At 42.4% G+C, this 20,476-nt stretch overlaps 1 protein-coding gene and 1 long non-coding RNA gene across 3 annotated transcripts; one reads left to right on the forward strand and one right to left on the reverse strand.

Moving 5' to 3' along the window:
• Window positions 1-315: 315 nt before the first annotated feature.
• Window positions 316-14,496, reverse strand: LOC308172315 (transmembrane 7 superfamily member 3-like). Of its 2 annotated transcripts, none has more exons than XM_080547219.1 (2): window positions 14,427-14,496; window positions 316-1,803 (listed from the first exon to the last, which is right to left on the reverse strand). In XM_080547219.1, exon 2 carries the CDS (start codon window positions 1,793-1,795, stop codon window positions 1,544-1,546), a length of 252 nt encoding a protein of 83 aa, XP_080403345.1. In that variant the 5' UTR covers window positions 1,796-1,803; window positions 14,427-14,496; the 3' UTR covers window positions 316-1,543. The 2 variants fall into 2 exon arrangements, with proteins under 2 accessions (XP_080403345.1, XP_080403346.1); XM_080547220.1 differs by lacking the exon at window positions 14,427-14,496 and adding an exon at window positions 11,120-11,815.
• A 4,336-nt stretch (window positions 14,497-18,832) lies between these two features.
• On the forward strand, window positions 18,833-20,061 carry LOC308172594. Its single transcript, XR_013937860.1, has 3 exons — window positions 18,833-19,133; window positions 19,246-19,339; window positions 19,781-20,061. It is a non-coding gene; the product is annotated as an uncharacterized lncRNA (long non-coding RNA).
• Window positions 20,062-20,476: the final 415 nt, after the last annotated feature.

Raw genomic sequence — 20,476 nt, forward strand, 5'->3', positions numbered from 1 at the left:
GCAACACTGGACTGGCAAAAATCTCATCATTAAAACCTGGCCTCTGAGCCATAGTGGTACAGACTTGCGTTGTGTAATATTACTGAATGAAAAAAAAAAGAATAATAATAATGTTTAAAAAAAAAATATAAAGTTACAGCAGGACATAAAAACCAAAACAATCAAAGCACTTTTTAAACTGATGTAATCACAGACCTCAGACTGAATGACCATTTACTATAATACTCTGACCACACTTGATCTATCACACTAAGACCTGGCATCCACGCAGCATCCACGGAGATCGGCGTTCAGCTGATCTTGAGATCGACGTGTCACGGCACCAGTGTAACGATGGTCAAACAGGCAACCTTCTTTCATTCAATTATTTTATTTGACCTGCAGAGAAGACATATAAAAACACAATTCTTCTCTGGTCTGCAACTCTTGTGAATCCATTAAGATGGCAGCCATGTTCTAGTACCACCGTCTATGTATATTTCACATCAGGATAATTTGTTTACAGAAAGAACACAAATTTCCCTCAAACATTACAAATAACAATTACAAACAACATGTGGAGCAACATACCTGCAGAGAAGACATATAAAACACAATTCTTCTCTGGTCTGCAACTCTTGTGAATCTGCGCGTTCAAAATAACATACAATAAATGTTCTGTTTCACATCATCACAATACATCACAATACATGTAAAAACAAACAGCACAGTACTACACCAACATTTTCACCCTACATTACAAGATTCTCCATACAAACAACAAAACACGAGGAGCATTTTACATGCGCACATACCCATTAAGATGGCAGCCATGTTCTAGTACCACCGTAAGTACGGCAACAACAGATGGACAAAAGAACGCGCAGACCTGCAGTACACCCAAACTCCAAAGGGGGGCTCTAACAACAACCAGGGCTGCTCAAGCACGGCGAAACTCATCTACATTCACCACAACTAAACATACATTCCCAACTCTGTTACACCTGAAAACACAAAAGGGCATCTAAATTCAGCACATTTATTTATACATTACTTGACACCATGATGTCAATGGGAAAAGAGTGGCGCAAAGCTACCAGCGATCATTTCAAAACAGCGATAATCGAGGCTGTGTTCGTAAAAAACGCTCTGGAAATCTGATCACCACTCATGGAATGCCTCTTATTCAATCAAATTACTTGGTCCCTTTATGACGTTGCACCTAGTGTGCGTTCCGGCACTCTCAGAGCAAAATTACGAACGCAGCCCAAGAAACGAGAGGAGACAAGTCAACTCTGACATGGATATATCGATTGTGCGCATGCGTCTAACGTCTAACAATTAAGTGTTAAATTATATTTTATTATAGGTTAAAAATACGGGAGATTTACGGGAAAATATTTAAACGGGAGCACAGCGGGAAAGAAAGGTAAAATACGGGAGAATCCCGGGAAAAACGGGAGGGTTGACAGGTAAGTGACATTTTCAGACCATTATTACTTTGCAAACATCAGAAATGATCCTGTTTCGAAGGAGGGAGGGAGGGAGGAAGAGAGAGAGGGGTTTAAAGGAGGAGGGGCGTGCATTCTTCTCCCAGGGCAGGTTCCCTGGGTCCGGTCAGCTGTTGGAGGCGCGCCAGGAGGCGGGTGGGGAACGAGGGGGTGTGGTAGCTCGGGTCCAACACGTTGGACTTGCGCCGCACGAGCTCCTGCCGCCACATGAGGTAGGGGCTGGGGGGGAAGAAGGGGCGCGAGCGCTCGCGGTACAGCTGCAGGACCACCCCCGACACCGCCAGCACCACCCAGACCGTGATCATGACGAAGTCTGAGGGAGACAAAGACGGAGGGAGGAGGGAGGGAAACAGAGAGATTGAGTTGCTGTCGTAAACCTGAACATAGATCTTTTTGTTTTGTAGTGTATTACCTTGTTGGTTATGGATCAAAGAATCAATTCTGACTTTAAGACGATTTATTTAAACAAAGCAAAGTATACAGATACCACAGCTGGATTCTGGTCTGGTCTGGTCAAGCTGGGCTGGGGTGAATGAGAGACCTCCCATTGGGCCCCACACCCTTATTTATAAACAATAGTATGCAAATACAGTCACAGACCATGGCCTATCACCTTCCCTAGAGATGGTCAAGGGGGAGAGGCCAGGAGGTCCTCCCTCTTGTGAATGACCATCTCCAACAGAGTCGTAAAAACCCCATTCCCAGCAGGACAGACATACCATGCATGTGTGTGTGTGCAATCAAGTGAAAATATACTACATATTCCCCCCTCGAAATTAAACGACCACAAAACAAAAACAAAAACACAAAACCCCACATAATGCAGCTAAGAAACCAAAAAACACAAACAACAACAGACAGAAAAACTACACCAACACACAACACAAGAAACATAATAACACAGACCAACCCAGCACCAGTACCAGCAACCAAAAATATCATACAAACCAAATATAAAACAATCAACAATAAAAAAGAATCCTAAAAATAACAATCAAAATTAATCTAAACACAGTACATCATACACATTTCAACACAAAAACGTCCAACGACCGACGTCTTCTTGTTTCTTGCATCTTCAGGGTCAGAGGTTACTAGCACTTGAACCCAGTTGGAGAACAACCTTTACCGCTGTCTCAGATTGATAACCTTTCTATAGTCAGGAGCTTTTTCTTCGTTGCGCTAGGAACAGAACCTCTCTCCCAGCTTTGCGTAACCATCACATCACTTCTCAACTGACATCATTCACATACGATATAGAAATAAACAAACAATACACAAATAATCACATTCAGTTATCATAACACATAATTCCCCAACAGTAAGCACAGGACAAAGGGAATGCATGAATGCATAGATCTTCACCTCAGATGAGGACTAGTCTTCTGAAAAGTTCATCAACGTGGACTGAGTGACTGATTTTCCAAAAACAGTCAATGAGGCCCTGTCTCCTAAGAAAGTCAAAAATCATGTCTGCTATAATAGGTGCTCCTATCTTAGCAAAATAAGTTTCCCATGCCCCTAAGACCGTTTCCAGCCATGCTATCATCTGCTGTCCATTCCCGTCATTCACTTTGATCTGCTGCTTCACTACCCTATTCGTAGTCTTTAATCTCTTCCTAACTGGTCGTCGTCTGTCAGTGTCATTCAGGTTCCTAGATCTATGGGAGGAATTTATCCTGAACATGGCACTATGGAACAGTAAATGGCAAAATGTTGCCATAAAAGAAATAATATAGAGGCTACATGAGAAACAGAGGGCTATTCCGTTTACGGTTATTCAACCCTAGGATCATTCATCAAATTCATCAAATCTATTATTCAAAGTATTTCATTATGACTTTTTATGGCTTAATTGTCTAAAAAAGAAATTACAAAAATGTCTATGCATAATCCCATTATTTCAAGGTACCCAAAAGTGATGGGACAATTAGCTTGACAGGTGATTCTGGTTCATTAGGTGTGTTCCGTCTAATTGTGCAGTCATAAGAGAGCTCTCAATGGCTGCGTTCGTAAATTCGCTCTGAGAGCGCCAAAGTGTACACTGGGTTCAACGTCATAAAGGGACCACGTAATTTGTTTGGAGAAGAGGCATTCCATGAGTGGTAATCAGATTTCCAGAGCGTATTTACAAACGCAGCAAATGTCTTGTATTGATTCTAGGCTTTGCCTTTGGAGTCGGCTATTGGTGTCTGTCAACATGAAGGCCAAAAAGACATACATGATATTCAGGGAAGCCATTATGAGGCAGACATATCAGAAACCTAGCCACAACCTTAAACATAGAAACAACAACAGTTTGATTAAAAGGAAAGAAAGCACTGGTGAGATCAGAAATGGCAAACCCCCTGGTAAACCAATGAAAAGACTACTGTGGAAGACCAAATAATTATTCACAATGGCCAGGTCATGGTTTTCTAAAAAGTATCTAAATGAGGCTGCAAAGTTATGGGAAAAGGTCTAAAAGGAACGGCAGCTATTCACACAACGCTGACTGCTGACCTGACGCGGAAGAACAAACCCCCGGCAGGTAGAATGGACCGAAGGACCATGATCTGTCTCTATCTACTTCTCTCGGGAGACATTCAGCTGAATCCGGGACCAGTTTCAACCAGGCAGGCTACACGTTTGGCCAGAGAGCAGCTATGCCTTTCCCAGGCAAATGTTGCTAGCGACGCCATTGAAGCCATTGTCGTCAAACCGGTCAAACCGGCACCAGCAGCGGACTTCCTGGATTCAGACGAGGCTATCAAAACAAAGGGTAGCTATGCTAACAACATTACCCCCCCAACTAGCTTCCACCAGCTATCTAGTGAACACAGAGGCCTCCCCCACCCGGCGACGACCCCCCCCCCCCTCCCTCCCCCACCCGGCGACGACCCCCCCCCCCCCCTCCTCCACCCGGAGACTCTCTACCGAAACCGTTGAACAATGGGCGACCCCCCCCATCCCCCAATCCTCAACTTGACGATGACCTGAATGGTGACTATTTCCAAGTCAAGGACATGAACTCTCTTTTTGGACACAGCAGTAAGGGCCTGCATATTGTTCACCTTAATGTGAACAGTCTTGTGCCTAAACTGGACCAAATCAGAGAAATGTTCCATGACAGCAAGGTTCACATTTTGAGCTTCTCTGAGACCAAGTTTGATGAATCAATCAAAGACCCAGAGATTGAAATAGTAAACTATACAGTCATCAGAAACGACAGGAACAGGTATGGGGGTGGTGTCTGCATGTACATTTACAACGATATTATCTTTAACACCCGGTATGACCTGAATCGTGACAAATTAGAATCTGTTTGGGTTGAAATTATCTTTAACAAAGCAAAACCGGTGCTGGTTGGTACTATCTACAGACCTCCCGATCAGAATGATTTCTATGATATTCTTGAGGGGTGCTTGGATGACGTTGACTGTGTGGAAAAGATTCTTATTGGGGATTGGAACACGGACATGCTCAGAAATGAAGCATCCGTCTTCAAATCCTTCACTAGGTTTTCTGAATTACACGGTCTCCGTCAACAAATTACCAAACCCACTAGGGTGTGTATTTCTACTCAAACCACCATAGATCTCATTCTAACATCGGATGAGTCCAAAATCTCCAAGAGTGGGGTTATTGTATGTGGGCTAAGTGATCATTACATGATCTTTTGCACTCGTAAAAAACATAAACCCAAGGCTGGCGGTCATAAAACTGTAACCACTAGATCCCTTAAATCCTATTCTAGTGAGGCCTTAAACCATAAACTGGAGAATCAAGACTGGTTAGATGAACTAAAAAGCACACAGGTTGAAGAGGCATGGCTAGGTTTCAAAACCAAATTCCTAAATATTATTGACAGTATAGCCCCCATGAGAACCACCAGGGTTAAAGCCCGATCGGAACCATGGATGAATTCGGACATTCTCTAGAAATTTGTTTTTCAGATTTTATCCCTTTTTCACCCAATTTGGTAGCCAATTTAACCCAACGTAGCATCCAATTATCCCCTGCCTATTGCATAGGATCCGCCGCACGACCCCGTGGCCGGCAGTCCCAGAGGAGGCCGCCAGGCAGACTAGGCTGACTGGCTCCTCGAGCCCAGTACCGTTATTCCGGCGCCCAGGGGGCGGTGTTGCGCGACGGATCCTAGTCCAGAAATACTCCTATACCGCCCTCGGAAGCGGCCGGCCAATATGCCGCTTCCCGTGTGCCTCGGCCATATCTGGATCTGGCGAGCCGGGATACGAACCCCGGCCCCGGTGGGCAGCATGCACTAGCGGCCAGTGCGTAGACCGCTACACCACCGCGGGGCACGAATTCGGACATTCTAAATGCTATGAAAGTCAGAGACCTAAAATGCTCTGAAGTTCAAAAATGCAAATCAAAATGAGTGAAACACTTAAACGAAGATCTCAAAACCCACTCTGAGAAAATTAAAAAACAATGCAACAAACTATGCAATCAGGTAATTACCATGACCAAATCTGCTAAGAAAAAATACCTCGATAACAAAATCGAAGAAAACTTAAACAAACCACGCGACCTTTGGAAGCTACTTAATAGCCAACTAGGTTGCAGTCAAAAACTCAAAACCAGGTCTACAAACATCAGCATAAAATCTGGAGATTCTCTCTTTACAGACAAGCTGGATGTGGCTAAGTGCTTAAACACTTTCTTTACAACCATAGCCACTAAATTAGTTAACAATCTACCACCCCACTCAGGGCGTTATGGTGTAGAGCACATCCGTGCGTTCTACAATAAACTGGGTGTACGCAAAGATGATTTTAAACTCTCCATGGTGTCAAACGATGAGGTGTTTAAAAAACTGGGCGCTCTACACTCAGAAAAGGCCACGGGCCATGACAATATTCCAGCCAGATTTCTAAAAGACTCAGCTGCCTCCATTACCCCAATCATCACCCACATAATAAACCTCTCCATCAAACAGGGACACGTCCCCCTTGACTTTAAAATAGCAAGGGTAACCCCACTGTATAAAAAGGAAGCAAATTAGACCCAGGCAACTACCGACCTGTTTCTATTCTTAATTCCATCTCGAAACTTATGGAAAAAATAGTTTATGAACAGGTTGATAGGTACCTTACCGAAAAAAATCTGATGTATGAATTTCAATCAGGATTCAGAACATCCCATTCCACTGACACATGCCTTCTCTATTTGAACGACCACATCAACCATGAGGTGGACTCGGGCAAGTACTGCGGCATGGTCATGCTGGACCTCCAGAAGGCCTTCGACACAGTAGATCAGCGTTTCTCAACCTTTTTTCAGTCACGGCACCCTTCAAAAGTCGATAAAATCTCAAGGCACCCCAGTCTAAAATATAGCTATTCAAAAACGACACTGCATCACCCAGACAGCCCCATACACACACACACACACACACACACACACACACTCAGCGGCTATTGATACAAATAAAAGTTGTATTATTATTATTATTATTGAGAGAGAGAGGAGGGAGTGAAAAAGGCAAGTGTGCATCAAAGGCATCAGGCACGTAACTGTGCTGTATAAACATGACACAGTGACCGAACAAACGTGGGAATTTATGGAACACATTCATTTTCATATTCCCACATTTGATTGGAAACACCTATCCAGTCCATTCAACGTAAACACCGGGGATGCAGAGTTATTAAGCCAGAAAATGCGTCTCTCTCTCCCGCTGCGCGCATCCTTGTCTGGAAGTATTAAATTCATTGCATGAAAACGAAACCGTGCGTTATTTCCCGAACTTTCCAACCCTGCTTAGCTTCCGAAGTCGGACGAGAGAATAATGTCACCGATCATCCATATAGAACAACCACCTCCGTACGCTGCCGGCGAGCGAGACTGCCCTGCCCGATCGTACCCTTTTTCGGGAGCGGGGAACATAGGATAGGACCCTTTTACATGTCATTGATTTGCCTTCCAATTGTACAGTCAGACAGCAGGACCTTTGCTATCTCTTTTGTAGCTTGTGGGCCTAGCATGTTATTAACTATTGCTGTGCATGCTGGCAATATTACGGACTCGGCTATAGTGTGTGGCTTCTTCGCCTTAGCAATAATTTCGGCTACGAGGTAGCCTCCAACGCTTTATCAGAAACTTTGGCGCACTTCATCATTACCTGTTCTGGACGGCTATGGTGACTTTTCATCCGAACAAAATATTCAGCATCCTTGCTAGCTTGTGATGGATGATCTGTTGTCAGTTTGTCATGTTCCATGATTCTGCTTGTTTGCTTGTTCATTGCTCTCGAAAATGTCTTTGCGCGGTAAATGAAAAAACAATGCAGGCTAATTGCAGACACACTGACCTTACGCTGAACCCGGTATTGACATTGTGACATGGGAAAGGGGCGCGCGAGACAGATTTTGATGATGTATTGCATTTATTTATTTATAGATTTATTCATTCATTCATATGAACGTCAGAATATAGAATTATTTGACGGCACCCCTGAAGAAGCCAGGCGGCGCCCCAGTGTGCCGCGGCACCCCGGTTGAGAAACGCTGCAGTAGATCACCACATATTGTTAGATAAACTGAAAGCAATTGGGTTCGATAGAACATCGGTGAGCTGGATGCAATCCTACTTAGAGGGGAGGGAACAGGTGGTTAGTGTGAACGGAACACTGTCCCCCCCCCCTCCCAGTGACCTGCGGCGTTCCACAAGGAAGCATATTGGGACCTTTACTGTTCCTAATATATGTGAATGACATGTCATCAGCATGTGATTGCAATTTGTTCCTGTTCGCGGATGACTCGGCTCTGCTGGTCTCTGACAGGGACATATTGCAGGTGGAAAAAGCGCTAAGCACTGAACTGAGTAGAATCTGCATCTGGCTAGCTGACAATAAACTATCAATACACCTAGGTAAAACTGAAACCATCCTATACGGATCCCCATCTAAACTCAGAAAGGCTGAACATTTTAAAATAAAAGTGGGTAACATTAATATCACAAGAAAAGAGGATATTACATACCTGGGCTCCATCTTAGAGGCAAATCTTTCCGGAGATAAAATGGCAGCAAAAGTAATCAAAAAAGTGAACCATAGAACTAGATTCTTGTACAGGATATCCTCACTTGTCAGTAAAAACACACTGAGGACCCTATCAGGAGCTCTCATTCAATGTCACTTCGACTATGCCGTAACATCATGGTACTATAGAACCACAAAGGCCCATAAAACAAGACTCCAGACAGCCCAAAATAAACTGGTTAGGCTTCTGCTAGGCCTCAACCCTAGGACACATCTAACCGCTGCTCATTTTTTGAGCCTTGATTGGCTACGAGTAGTTGACAGAGTGCAGCAGCTTGCACTGGGCCTGGTCTTCAAGATACGCTACACCACAAAGACACCCAAGTACCTGTCAACCAGTGGAGGCTGGTGACTTCCAGAATTGAGGAGGCCAATTTTTTTCTGCTTGCTCGCTTCACTCGCGATGGAATGTTCCCTGTTCTTCTTATCTGTCTTTGTGCTGGACAAAGGCACACTATTTGGAGTGTAAGCTACAATCAGAAAGTTCTGATTGATGGAATTCATTGTGCAGAGCTTAGCCTATGTGCCTGCCTGAAGAAATGACATTGCTGTAAGTCTATGAGCCTGCCTGATAATTAAGTTGAGAAATGACATTTGGATGTAATATAAATGCCCAGTGAACATGTGTAAAAGGCAGGAATTTGATAATTATGTGGTTAAAAAACAATTTAGTTTAGCCTACATTTTTCATTCTTCTTCTTCTACAGCTTCAACATGTAATCATCAATTTAATCAAGTTTAGCATATAAAAAAGATATGTAACAGTTTCTTTATCAAATGTAGTTTTATTCAATATATTTAATATAAATAAATAAAAATGTTTAATGTTGTGAGGACAGTACTGGTTCCAGCTGGCTTCATCTGCTGAGAAACACAGACATGCAATGGAGTGGTATTACTACTGAGAACTAGTGGTGTAACACTGGTAGAGACATCTGATTAGTTCAACTCACCACTGGTTTAGCTGAGGGGCGGCATACTCTCTCCAGGACTCCATTTGATATGGAAGAATATTACATTGACTTGTAATAAAACGAAATCGACTACATTAAAAATAAAACTGTTCAATAAATCCTAAATGTTGTCTACCTATTCGATGTATAAATCGCGCCAGAATCTCGCCGATTTCCGAGGTCATTTTAAGCAAAAGTATTTGGCCAAATGAGCTATTATTTTCAGGGATAGCCATGGGTGTTCTAGACGTGTCCTGTAAAGGACAAGTTGATAGGACACTCGTAGACACTATGGAGTGTTTCTTTGACTGAAGTGACTGGCGAATTCTCAAAATGGCTTCATGTGATTGGACGAACAAAATGTCAATCATTCAGCCCTGGACTCATTTCTAATATTTATCCTGCAGAACAGCACTCATACACGCGTGTGGCGGAAAAAAGGTACTACAACGGAGGAGAGGCCTCCTGTTCCCACCCATTTTCAGTGATGGGCCAATCACATATTGCAATGAAAACAATTGCATTACATTGACTTCTATGAGAAACCACTTTCCGACAGGAGGCCTGGACTTTTCGACAGGAGGCCTGGCCTCCTTCAATAGAAACGGATAGGGATTCTGGCCTGTAGGTGCTTTACAATTGCAATATTGGGTTTTAGCCATGGAACATATTTATGAACAAAACGGAAATAATATTAATAAATAAAAATAATAATAAAAAAAATAAAAAATATAATTATTAATAATTATTGCTTTTTAAAATCTCTCTCTCTTCTCTCAAATTATTGGGGAGGCCAGGCCTCCTCCACCTCTATGGAGGAGCCTCCACTGGTGTACATAGCCTTTATTTATGTAAACCAGCTCCTTCCCTTCTTGTGTTTTTTTTTTTAAAGTTTTTTTTTTTTCCCCCTAACACCAGGGGAGCCACCCCTCCTAAATTTCGTTGTTTGGTACCTGTACTGTAGCAATGACAATAAAGTCCATTCATTCATTCATTCATTCATTCATTCATTGATGTAATAAAAACCAATTCTGATTCTGGCTGAAAGGGGTTATTCCAGTCAATGTGTAGATGAGGCTTATGATATCTAAACTGTTGAGAATTAAGCATTGAAATAACATAATAATAAGTGCTTATCATTGCCTATGTGCTAAACAAACTAACTACTAGCTAAACAAACTTTTGCACCCGCTGTTGATATTCTATTTTCCTGCAAAGATTTTATACAAATATCTAATGATTAATGATAAGTCTATTCTTCTATGCTGTATTTTAACATGTCTTGTATCAGGTTAACTAATTATTGTAATCTCATGTTAATCAACAATTTTTCTGTACTGTTTAGATATTGGAATACTAATGAATTACTGTTATACTAATGAGTTGGGGTGGTCTATTGTTAAATGTGCTGTTTTATGAACTGGCCGGGTGCTGGTGGTGCGGCGGTCAGCCTAAAGTCAGCAGTCCCAAGTAATGGGCCTCAGAAGCAGGAGCTGAGTCTTGTGGCTGCTGTGTGACAGGAAACTGCAGACAATGAAGACTCTGTAAAAACATACGCCTGACCATCACCTACACTTATCCATCACCTACACTTATGCTTTCACAAGCTATTTTGATAAGAACATACTGACCTAGTCATAACTCCTGCAGGGAATGGATCTGATGATCAAACAACTGGCCATTCAGTGCTTTAGAACGCACATAGAATACACCCAGAGATGACGACAAACGTGGCCGAGGGGAACGAGGGACGGTATAAAAGTGTCTGTACATCCTAGAACTGGGCGCTCTTCCTGGTGGAACTTCTGCAGCTAACCGGTTAATGATTAGCTGACACTGGCCTGCGGAGACTGACACTGGCCTGCCCCTTTCCATGGAAATATATGTTATTGTTTGCTGATGTGCTCAAATAAATATTCTCTTAAAGAACAGTTCGGTATTTGATTGAATCATTTTATCTTAGAAGTTATATCAAGGACGTCTCGTTGAGATTAAACGAACTCGCTTGTAAGAGAAGTGTCGATTAACTCAATTCTGGAGAAGTTGACCGCCTTACAAAACCTAGATCTGCCCTATTGTAGTGTCAAAAAAGAAAAGCATTATTCAGTGTCTTATATCACCACTCATATTGTTCATATTGTTAAGAACACTATCCTGAAATATTGGCATATCTTGACCACAGATCCAGCCAGTGGTGTGCCGTCAGGGCCAGCAAGGCCTTCTCTGCTGGCCTAAACATCATCAGAATATACATTTTATTTTAATATATTTTTTCCACAAATATGTATTAATGATTCCCCATAGTCTATTCTCTTCATTTCATAGCTTTCCTCTTGGTTGCGCTGCTTCCAGTCTCCGATTGAGATTTGGAGGGCTGGCCTTTATGTTAGAGCTTTTATCCAATCAAAATGTGTTGCTAGGGGGCTCCAAAATCTGCCTGCCTGCACGTTAAGCGGTGCCGCGGATTCGACCTGTAACTTAACGTTGGAACGAGAAAACCTGTGGCGTTCCTAGTAAACCTACGTAGATGCGAGCAAAAGCAACAATGGCGCCTGCTGGAAGGCTCAATGATGTCAGCACCCAGCACGTCTTTTGATTGGATACGCACTATTGATACGCACTATTGATACGCACTATTGATACGCACTATTGATATTCACTATTGAGATGCGTATATGCCGGTAGAAACTTTTGAAACTTTTGAAAGTGCGCAGGGAAACGGAGCATCACAACGAAAGCTTTCGTTGACTGATCGATAATACTGATCGATTGTGTCCTGTTTTTGGGTAAACAATAACTATCATTTAGGGGACACGATGAAAGCACCGAGTCCACAAACAGAGGAAACTACGTTGAGCTTATTTCTTTTCTGGCTGAAAACAACCCAGATGTACATTACCACCTGTCCACAAACAAAGTGTTTACTGGGACGTCAGGCAAAATACAAAACGACCTGATTTTTGCTATTGCTTAAGTGATGGGAGAAGAGATCAAAATGGAGATTAAAAAGGCACCCTTTGTCGCTATTATGGTGGACGAGACGACAGACGTGGGTAATGTAGCGATCTTAAAGATGTTAGTTTAACACTCTTCATTGTAAATGCGGATTTATTGATTAAAAATGCTTCGGAAATATTAAATAACTCTGTTGTACTTGTCTGACTATGTTAAGGTGATGCAACGCCCGGTTATACTGTGTTTCTGTCTAGTTTCTAGAGCCATGGCGTCATAACGATGGTATTTAGAGGTAGAATAATTCAGGTAGGAATGTGTCGGACATCACTGAAGGCCTAGGTGTGAAATGCACCGCCCGCCACTGGATCCAGCCCTCACCCAACATTTTACGGATCCACCTCTTTTTGTTTACAAAAGAGTGAAGTGAAGTGAAGTGAAACTTTATTTATATAGCGCCTTTCGTACACGGATGCAACTCAAAGCTCTTTACAATGATTGAAAACATGATTATAGAATAGAACAATGATTGAAAACAAGATTACAGAGATGGGGGGGGGGACACGAGACAACAGGAAGGGAGGGGTGGGAGGGGTTACATCAATAACACTAATAATAACTTGTATAACTTGTATAACTAATAATAACTAATAATAACTTGTATAACATCTACTTTGCAAGCTTAACATCACTTTACTGCCTTGTATAGCAAATAGTGTGTCTAATCTAATCTGTGCTGTGGGGACATTGCATGTCCAATGTTCCTTGGCCTTGATCGGGTCGGCAAAAGTCAACAACGGCGGGGGGATGGCGTGGGGGTGCAACAGATGTCCATGAGGGTTGGGGGAGGGGGGGGGGGGGGTGTAGAAGGGTTGGGGCTTTGCATGTGACTGAAAGGGGGTTATTATAAGAGGACCTAACCTGCGGAATAAATTGGTTAGAGTCAACATATTGCCTAATACTGAACAGAACTGTGCCTAGTGCCATAATACGACCAATGATTTTAGACATCCTAGAACAGGGGGGAATATTCCAGTAAGGGGAGTTATCACATGTAATACAAAACATTTTGTGTACTTGTTAAAATGCCCATGTGATGAAACTCTATATTGGTAAAACCATCCGTGCCCTCAAACAAAGAATCAGTGAACACAAAAGGTCCATGATAATACGCAAAGATGTGAACTCCCTTAGGTTAGATTACATAGAGCAGATTACTCTTCAGAGAGGTGATATTGATTGCCAGAGTGCTTTTTTGGATCCACAAGTCTAAAGTCTAAAATGAGGATTTCGACATGAGTGTTATGCTATGAACAAATTACCATAGAGCCTAGATTTTCTATGATGGCTACTGCCTAATGTCTGCATGTTGTAGCATTTCTCTATTTTTTTTTGTGTTCTGTTTTGTATATATATATTGTAAATATTTGATGTATTTTTTGTGTTTTCCTGTCTCAGTAAACACTTGTGTGTGTGGCTTTTGTAGTCCACTAAACCTAGGACTACAATTCCCTTGATGTCTAGCCACTAGGTGGAATTCTTTGACACAGGTTTTTGTGCATTTGGTTAATAAAGTGATGTTATTTGAACAGTAGCCTATATAACACTGCATTCACTCGTTACTGATGTATGCCTGACAAAGGTCTATGAAAAACCGAAGGCTTGCGCTATAAAAACGACTTTTGCCTATAAAACGCTATAAAATGCAATAAAAACGACTTTTATGCTTATTTTCATGCTATTAACACTTTTTATAAATACGCCAAACAGAACATTTTAGCAGATTTCAATTTGTTGCAGACATGACATTGACAAAGACACTTGTATAAAATTCATAAATGTATATTAAGGAGTTATCTGGCTTTGAAATGTGGTTATTCAGCACGTTTACCGTTGTTATCTACATTCTAGTACATGTTTACAGTCAACCGTCGGGATAACACGGCAGCATTACCCTCGTAAACATGCATAATTATACATTATTACCTGTAATAAACCACGGAACGTCCAGTCAACCGGATCAGGTGGAGTGTGGCTTCACTTGGCTTCGTCATCAGTCTCGTCATCAGTCTACTGTCGTAATACCGTAATACCCGCTTCACGACACTGTCGTGCACATTACCGTAGTAACTGTAATACTATTGCATTACCCTAGGCCTAGGGCTAACAGGTGTTGTAATGTTGTAAATAATGTTCTAACAGGTGTTGTAATGTTGTAATGTTCTAACAGGTGTTGTAATGTTGTAATCTTGTGTGACGTACGAAGCTTCGTTCGAGTAGTCACGTGTTTTGACACAAGCATCGATTGTATCGAGGCACATTGTGTCGGAAGATCGACGCCGTGTCGTGACTAGTGGTGTATTCTGTTTCTTTACATTATTATTTATTTAAATAGGGTAATGCCATAGTATTACAGTTACTACGGTAATGTGCACGACAGTGTCGTAAAGCTGTGAGCTGGGGCCGTACGTGAAGCGGGTATTACGAAGCCAAGTAAAGCCACACTCAACCCGATCCGATTGACTGGACATTCCGTGATTTATTACAGGTAATAATGTATAATTATGCATGTTTACGAGGGTAATGCTTGCCGTGTTATCCCGACCGCAACACAACATAGTTAGCTCGCTAGACCTGTACCACGGGTCCTTGAACGTTTGTGAATTTGAGGGGGAAAAAATCAAGGCCTTGAACGTTTTTGAAAATAGACATGGGTCCGTGAAAGTGCTTGAATTTCCCTCTCTCTCTCTCCAAAAAGAATACCTTTTTTTAGAGAGGGAGAGAGAGGGGTATTCAATCTAAACGTTTTAACGTAATGTTAGTAAAGCTACGTAATGTTAGTAAAGCTACGTTACGCTGTCTGCGTAAAGCTACGCACGTGCCTCGAGAACATTCCGGTGCAGGTTAAGCGGCAGCAAGCATCATCCAAGTCTAATTTATTTATCATGTGTGTGGGCTTACAAAACGGTGTGTGTGTGTGGGGGGGGGGGGTGCAACCATAGGGTGCAACGACTACAGCATACAGATGCAAAATAGCTTCTCTAGAATACATGTGAAGCCAATGTCATTGTTATTCAAACTCAGTGAGTTTGAATTTCGGTGACCTGTATGACTCATACGTATACTAGTATAGTAGCGCATGCCGCAGTAAGACAAGCCGTTTTCATATTCGGAATCAGCAGGCTCTCAGCTTTCAAGGCATCTTCGTCCCGACTTTCTACGACCCCCAGAAATAGATCGTTGTTAGCTCGCTAGCTATACTACTAGTATACTTATGAGTCATACAGGTCACCGAAATTCGAGGATTGTTAAAATGTTAGCTTGCGTTCGGTGCCATCAATGTGGCTCAAATAATTCGCTGCTTGGTTGAGCTCCTTCTGAGTCAGATATAATTAGCCTGCTCGCGACCAGGCTAAAACAGAGGCTATAGTCATCCGTGCGTCAAAAAAGGCTCACAGGCGGAAACTAAACCCCGAACGACAGTTCCTCATGTGTCTTTTAGGAAATATTAGTTCCCACTTCACAAGAGATAGATAGATTAGATAGTTTGACTGTGTGATGGATAGATAATTTGATATTTTGAAAGTGTGATCGATAGATAGTTTGATTGTGTGATAGATAACTTGATATTTTGAAAGTGTGATAGATAGATCGATAGATCAATAAATAAAAGAGTGTAAAAAAAAAAGTAATTATGTCAACTTGCATTGCTGTCATCTCAGCGTCTGGCTGGCGTAGTGGTTAAGGCAGCCAGCGTCAGTTCCAAAGGTTGCGTTCGAGACTTGACTAAGTCATTCTTTTTTTTCTTTTTTTTACATTTAACCGAAGCCTTCATGCAAATCGATTTACAACATATATATATATATATCTGTCTAAGTGAATCATCTATCCATCAGTAATCGTAAGAAAAAATAATCTATGCCAAATCCAGGGTCTAGTTTAAGAACATAATTTACTCAGAAAGGCTTTAAACACCATTGTAATCGTGTCAGTTCTTGTAAATTAGCCTGCACCATCATTTTATAGCCTATATACTTACTATTACTATATTTTAGATGAGATTTTAGATTAGATTCAGACAACGAAATGCAGTAAAAAGTGTGTCTGAAGAGGGATTCGAACCACGTCTAAAAATGATGAATAAATCCTGTGGCAGCGGTCGATACCACTAGGCCATTGTGGCGATATGACGGTTTGTAGCCTGCTGCTGATATCACCACAGTAGTAATATTCATTTATTAAAATATGAACATATAACAATAACTGGGGCTAGTATGACCTACGCATTTAATCGGTCAGCAATTTCTTGCCAAACCATTTCCCTCGCCTTGTTAATTGCGGCAGTATTGCACTATTTTACATCTTATTTTTCCGTCTTCATAAAAATCAATAATTCGGAATGCTGCGCAAATGTACAACCCCTGCAGAGTGGAGTATCTTCATTTCGACAGATCGACTCTTCTGGGCTTTTTATGTCTGCGTGCACGCGCCCATATCGAAGATATGTAAGCCTGTCTTCTGTGAACACTGATGACACAAGGCTGATCCTCGTTCGAGGAATCACCTGAGGCTTGAATTCCAATCTCGAGTTGCCTGAGCGCCGCATTTATTTATATCGCCGCTATACTGATCCACCTTTAATGACCCCCAGAGCGGTTAGATACACGACACACACACACACACCGCACGTCCTGCTGCTTTGCTCCATCAACAGAACACGGACTCTTTTACTTTCTTTTCTTCATTTATTGACCATTGGAAACACATTTAATTAAGGTAAGAAACTTGTGAAATTATATTTGTCATATCATATGTATGTAGCCCTAGTCCACTGTTGCCTCTTTACTAGGCAGCCAAGTTGTGGTGCCACAGAAATTATATTAAGCCTGGAATCAAGCCTTCCAGGCTCCTGGTGAACCATGACCATTCAAATCATGCATTTGATTCTGCGGAAAAAAAAGTGAATTATATCTAGTGTTGTTCCGATACCATTTTTTGATCCCGATACCGATACCTGACCGTGCAGTACTTGCCGATACCGAGTACCGATCCGATACCACGGCGTTTGAAAAAAAAAAAAAAAAAAAGTTTTTAGGCATGACGTGAAGTGGCCAGTGGGGAATGCTTGAAGTGGCCGATGATCTTTCTCCCATTGGCCAGCGCGTCGCACACACTCCGCTGTGACAGTAGGCCTTCCTGCACCACTAATGCATGTGTGTTCTGTGTTCTGCATATGTAAACAATTCAAACAAACATAGAGAAAACTTCTCCTCGGGAGAAGGAAGGAGGCAGGAAGTACCTGCCGCACGGAGACAGACAGAGAGACAGAGAGAGAGGGAGAGAGACGGAGAGAGACGGAGAGAGACGGAGAGAGACGGAGAGAGAGAGACACGGAGAGCCACAACAGCAGATCCCGAAAGGGGGTGTGGCGCGGAGACGGAGCCGAGAACTATCCCGAAAGGGGAACAGCTGGGCTGGACTCGGAGAAGCGGCCCCGCGGACATTATTATTATTATTTGAACTCTCTCCAGCACGCCGGTGGCGGTGCTAGACTGTGCAACCGAAATAAATATCGATTAAGGTCGATATGTTTTTCCTGTAAAATGTGTCCTATCTTGGCTGTGGGTTGTATCGCTTTAAGCGGAGTGGCCGTAGTCTATATTTCTGAGGGCTGCGTTGGTAAAAGTCGCTCTGGGAAACTGATCGGCACTCGTAGAACGCCTCTTGTCCAATCGGATTCCTAGGTCCGTTTATGACGTCGGAGCCCAGTGTGCGCTCCGGCGCTCTCAGGGGGACTTTCCGAACGTTGCCCCGGTAGCATAGCTTAGCTTGGGCTCTGAGCAGCTGGAAGGGACAGCAGGTTACCTGAGGTGAGCCTCGCTGCTCCACCGCTCCTCTCCTCGACAACCACAGTTGCGTGTTTGTTTTTCCGCGATAGTGAAAGTTTGGTATCGGGTGTTATATATTTGTTAGTACTCGCCGATACCAGCATTTTTGTGCGTATCGGTGGCCATGCCGATACCAGTATCGGTATCGGAACAACACTAATTATATCATATAATATATTAAATAAATACCTGTTTTTTGCGGGTTTCAAATAATTTCCTTGGACACAGAATCAAATGTTTTATGGTCACGATTCACCAGGAGCCTTGGTTCCAAGTTTTAAATAATTTATATAAATATTTTCAGAAAGCTCTATGGGAAAAATGTATGTGTTTTCTATCTGTAGCACCACAAAATGGCCACCACTGCTATGCCCTATAGTCCTGACATTGCTTTGGTGTAATGTTTTTAGAATAGTGAAGTAGAAACATTTCTAAGCATCATCATTTTTGTGTTACAGGTTGTGTGGAAACATGGAATCGTTTGGTTGCTATCAGACCAGACGTAGGCGCATTAAAGCCAGGGTTTCAGAGCGCATGCGTTTTTGGCGAGACTTAGACTCCAACCAGAACAGTGTGTCTCAGAACTTAGATTCTTCTGAAACAGACAGTCAGATTGTTGGGAATCCTAATGAGTCTCAGGATGCGGTGACAATCGACATCATACCAGCCTGCTGGTTAATTGATGAGGACAAGGAGGAGTGTTGGTATCCTCGAAAGAATGCATCTTCAAAGGTGGCAAAGGCTATGCAGCCGAAGACGGATGGGACATGGCACAGATGCCCTGTCAAGATAATGAGAAGTGCAGGTATGAAAATCATAGTTTCTGGGGAGGGGGATAAGTCTGAAAACGTGAACAATTTGCATTACTTTAACTTAGAAAAATTGCTTAAAGTTTCTTTCCCCATTTTGTCTTTTAGACACATACTCAGACGCCCGAAGGAAGCTGTCAGATGCAGAGAGAAAAGCTGATCTGACGACGGACGGTGAAACGCCAAGCAAGCGAAAACGAAAGTACGTATATCTCTAACAATATATTGATTTTTATAAATTGTTAGCGTCCCAGCCCAAATTTTCAGTGGGTTCACTTGTAGGTACCTTTTTAAAAGGACCACTTCACCCATTTTCAACCGGCGTTAAAGTGCCCGCACACAATTCCCCATAACCAAACACACAGGTGAATTATGTACATCATACATCATAGTATTGTCCGCTACACTATCTTCATATCAGCCCAGCTTCATACTAGCTGATCTACAGCTAATATGTACAATTGGCTATTTAGTCCTCACTAATGCTCAGGCACCATTTCTGTCTACACACTATGTCACTAGTAGACAGAAATTGAGCCATCTGAGTATTAGTACAAGTTTGAAAATGGCTGATGTGCTCCCTTAAGTTAACTTTTCATGTTTCATGTTTAATGTGCTAAAATGTATGCTTTTATCTGAATAGGCCATCAAGCAAATACCAGCGTCATTCAAGTGAAGACGAATCTGACTCTTGTGGTGAGGATGACTTGCCCCCTAAACCCCCCCATGGACTTACGCCTAGTGTCTGGCCTAGTGTCTGGTCCAAAGAACGTCATGGTGTCAGTCAGTCCAGGAAGTGGAGTTGTTGCTCAGGGCGGCTCCGTCACTCTCACCTGCAGCAGTGATGCCAACCCACCTGCCAGCTACATCCTGTATAAGGACGAGAGTCCCCACTGGCGTCAGAGAGAGACCCTTGTGGCAGAGAACCAGAGTCACACCATCTCCAACGTTCAGCTCAGCCACAGTGGATGGTACTACTGCCAGGCCACCAATGTCATCAACTCAGCCACATCTACTACAACTACCCTCAGTGTTCAGTGTGAGTATTATGGACAGTTTTAACTGAACCTCAGCATGAATGAACCAGATACCTGTAACTAGAGATGCTCCGATCAGGGTTTTTGGTGCCGATCACCGATCACCGATCACTGGAATCAGTGATCTGCCGATCCGATATCACCGATCACAGCGTCGAAAATGGCAATTGAAGCATTCTATTTATTGTGTAGCATTATTTATGTTTTAAATTATTCTTAACACCATTGACATTGTATATAAAGTATTTAAATGAAATTAGGAGATGAGAAAGTATCATGAATTGACGACCATCTGTTTTATT

This window comes from Nansenia antarctica (assembly GCF_963989245.1).
Source record: "Nansenia antarctica genome assembly, chromosome: 17".
Lineage (NCBI taxonomy): Eukaryota > Metazoa > Chordata > Actinopteri > Argentiniformes > Microstomatidae > Nansenia > Nansenia antarctica.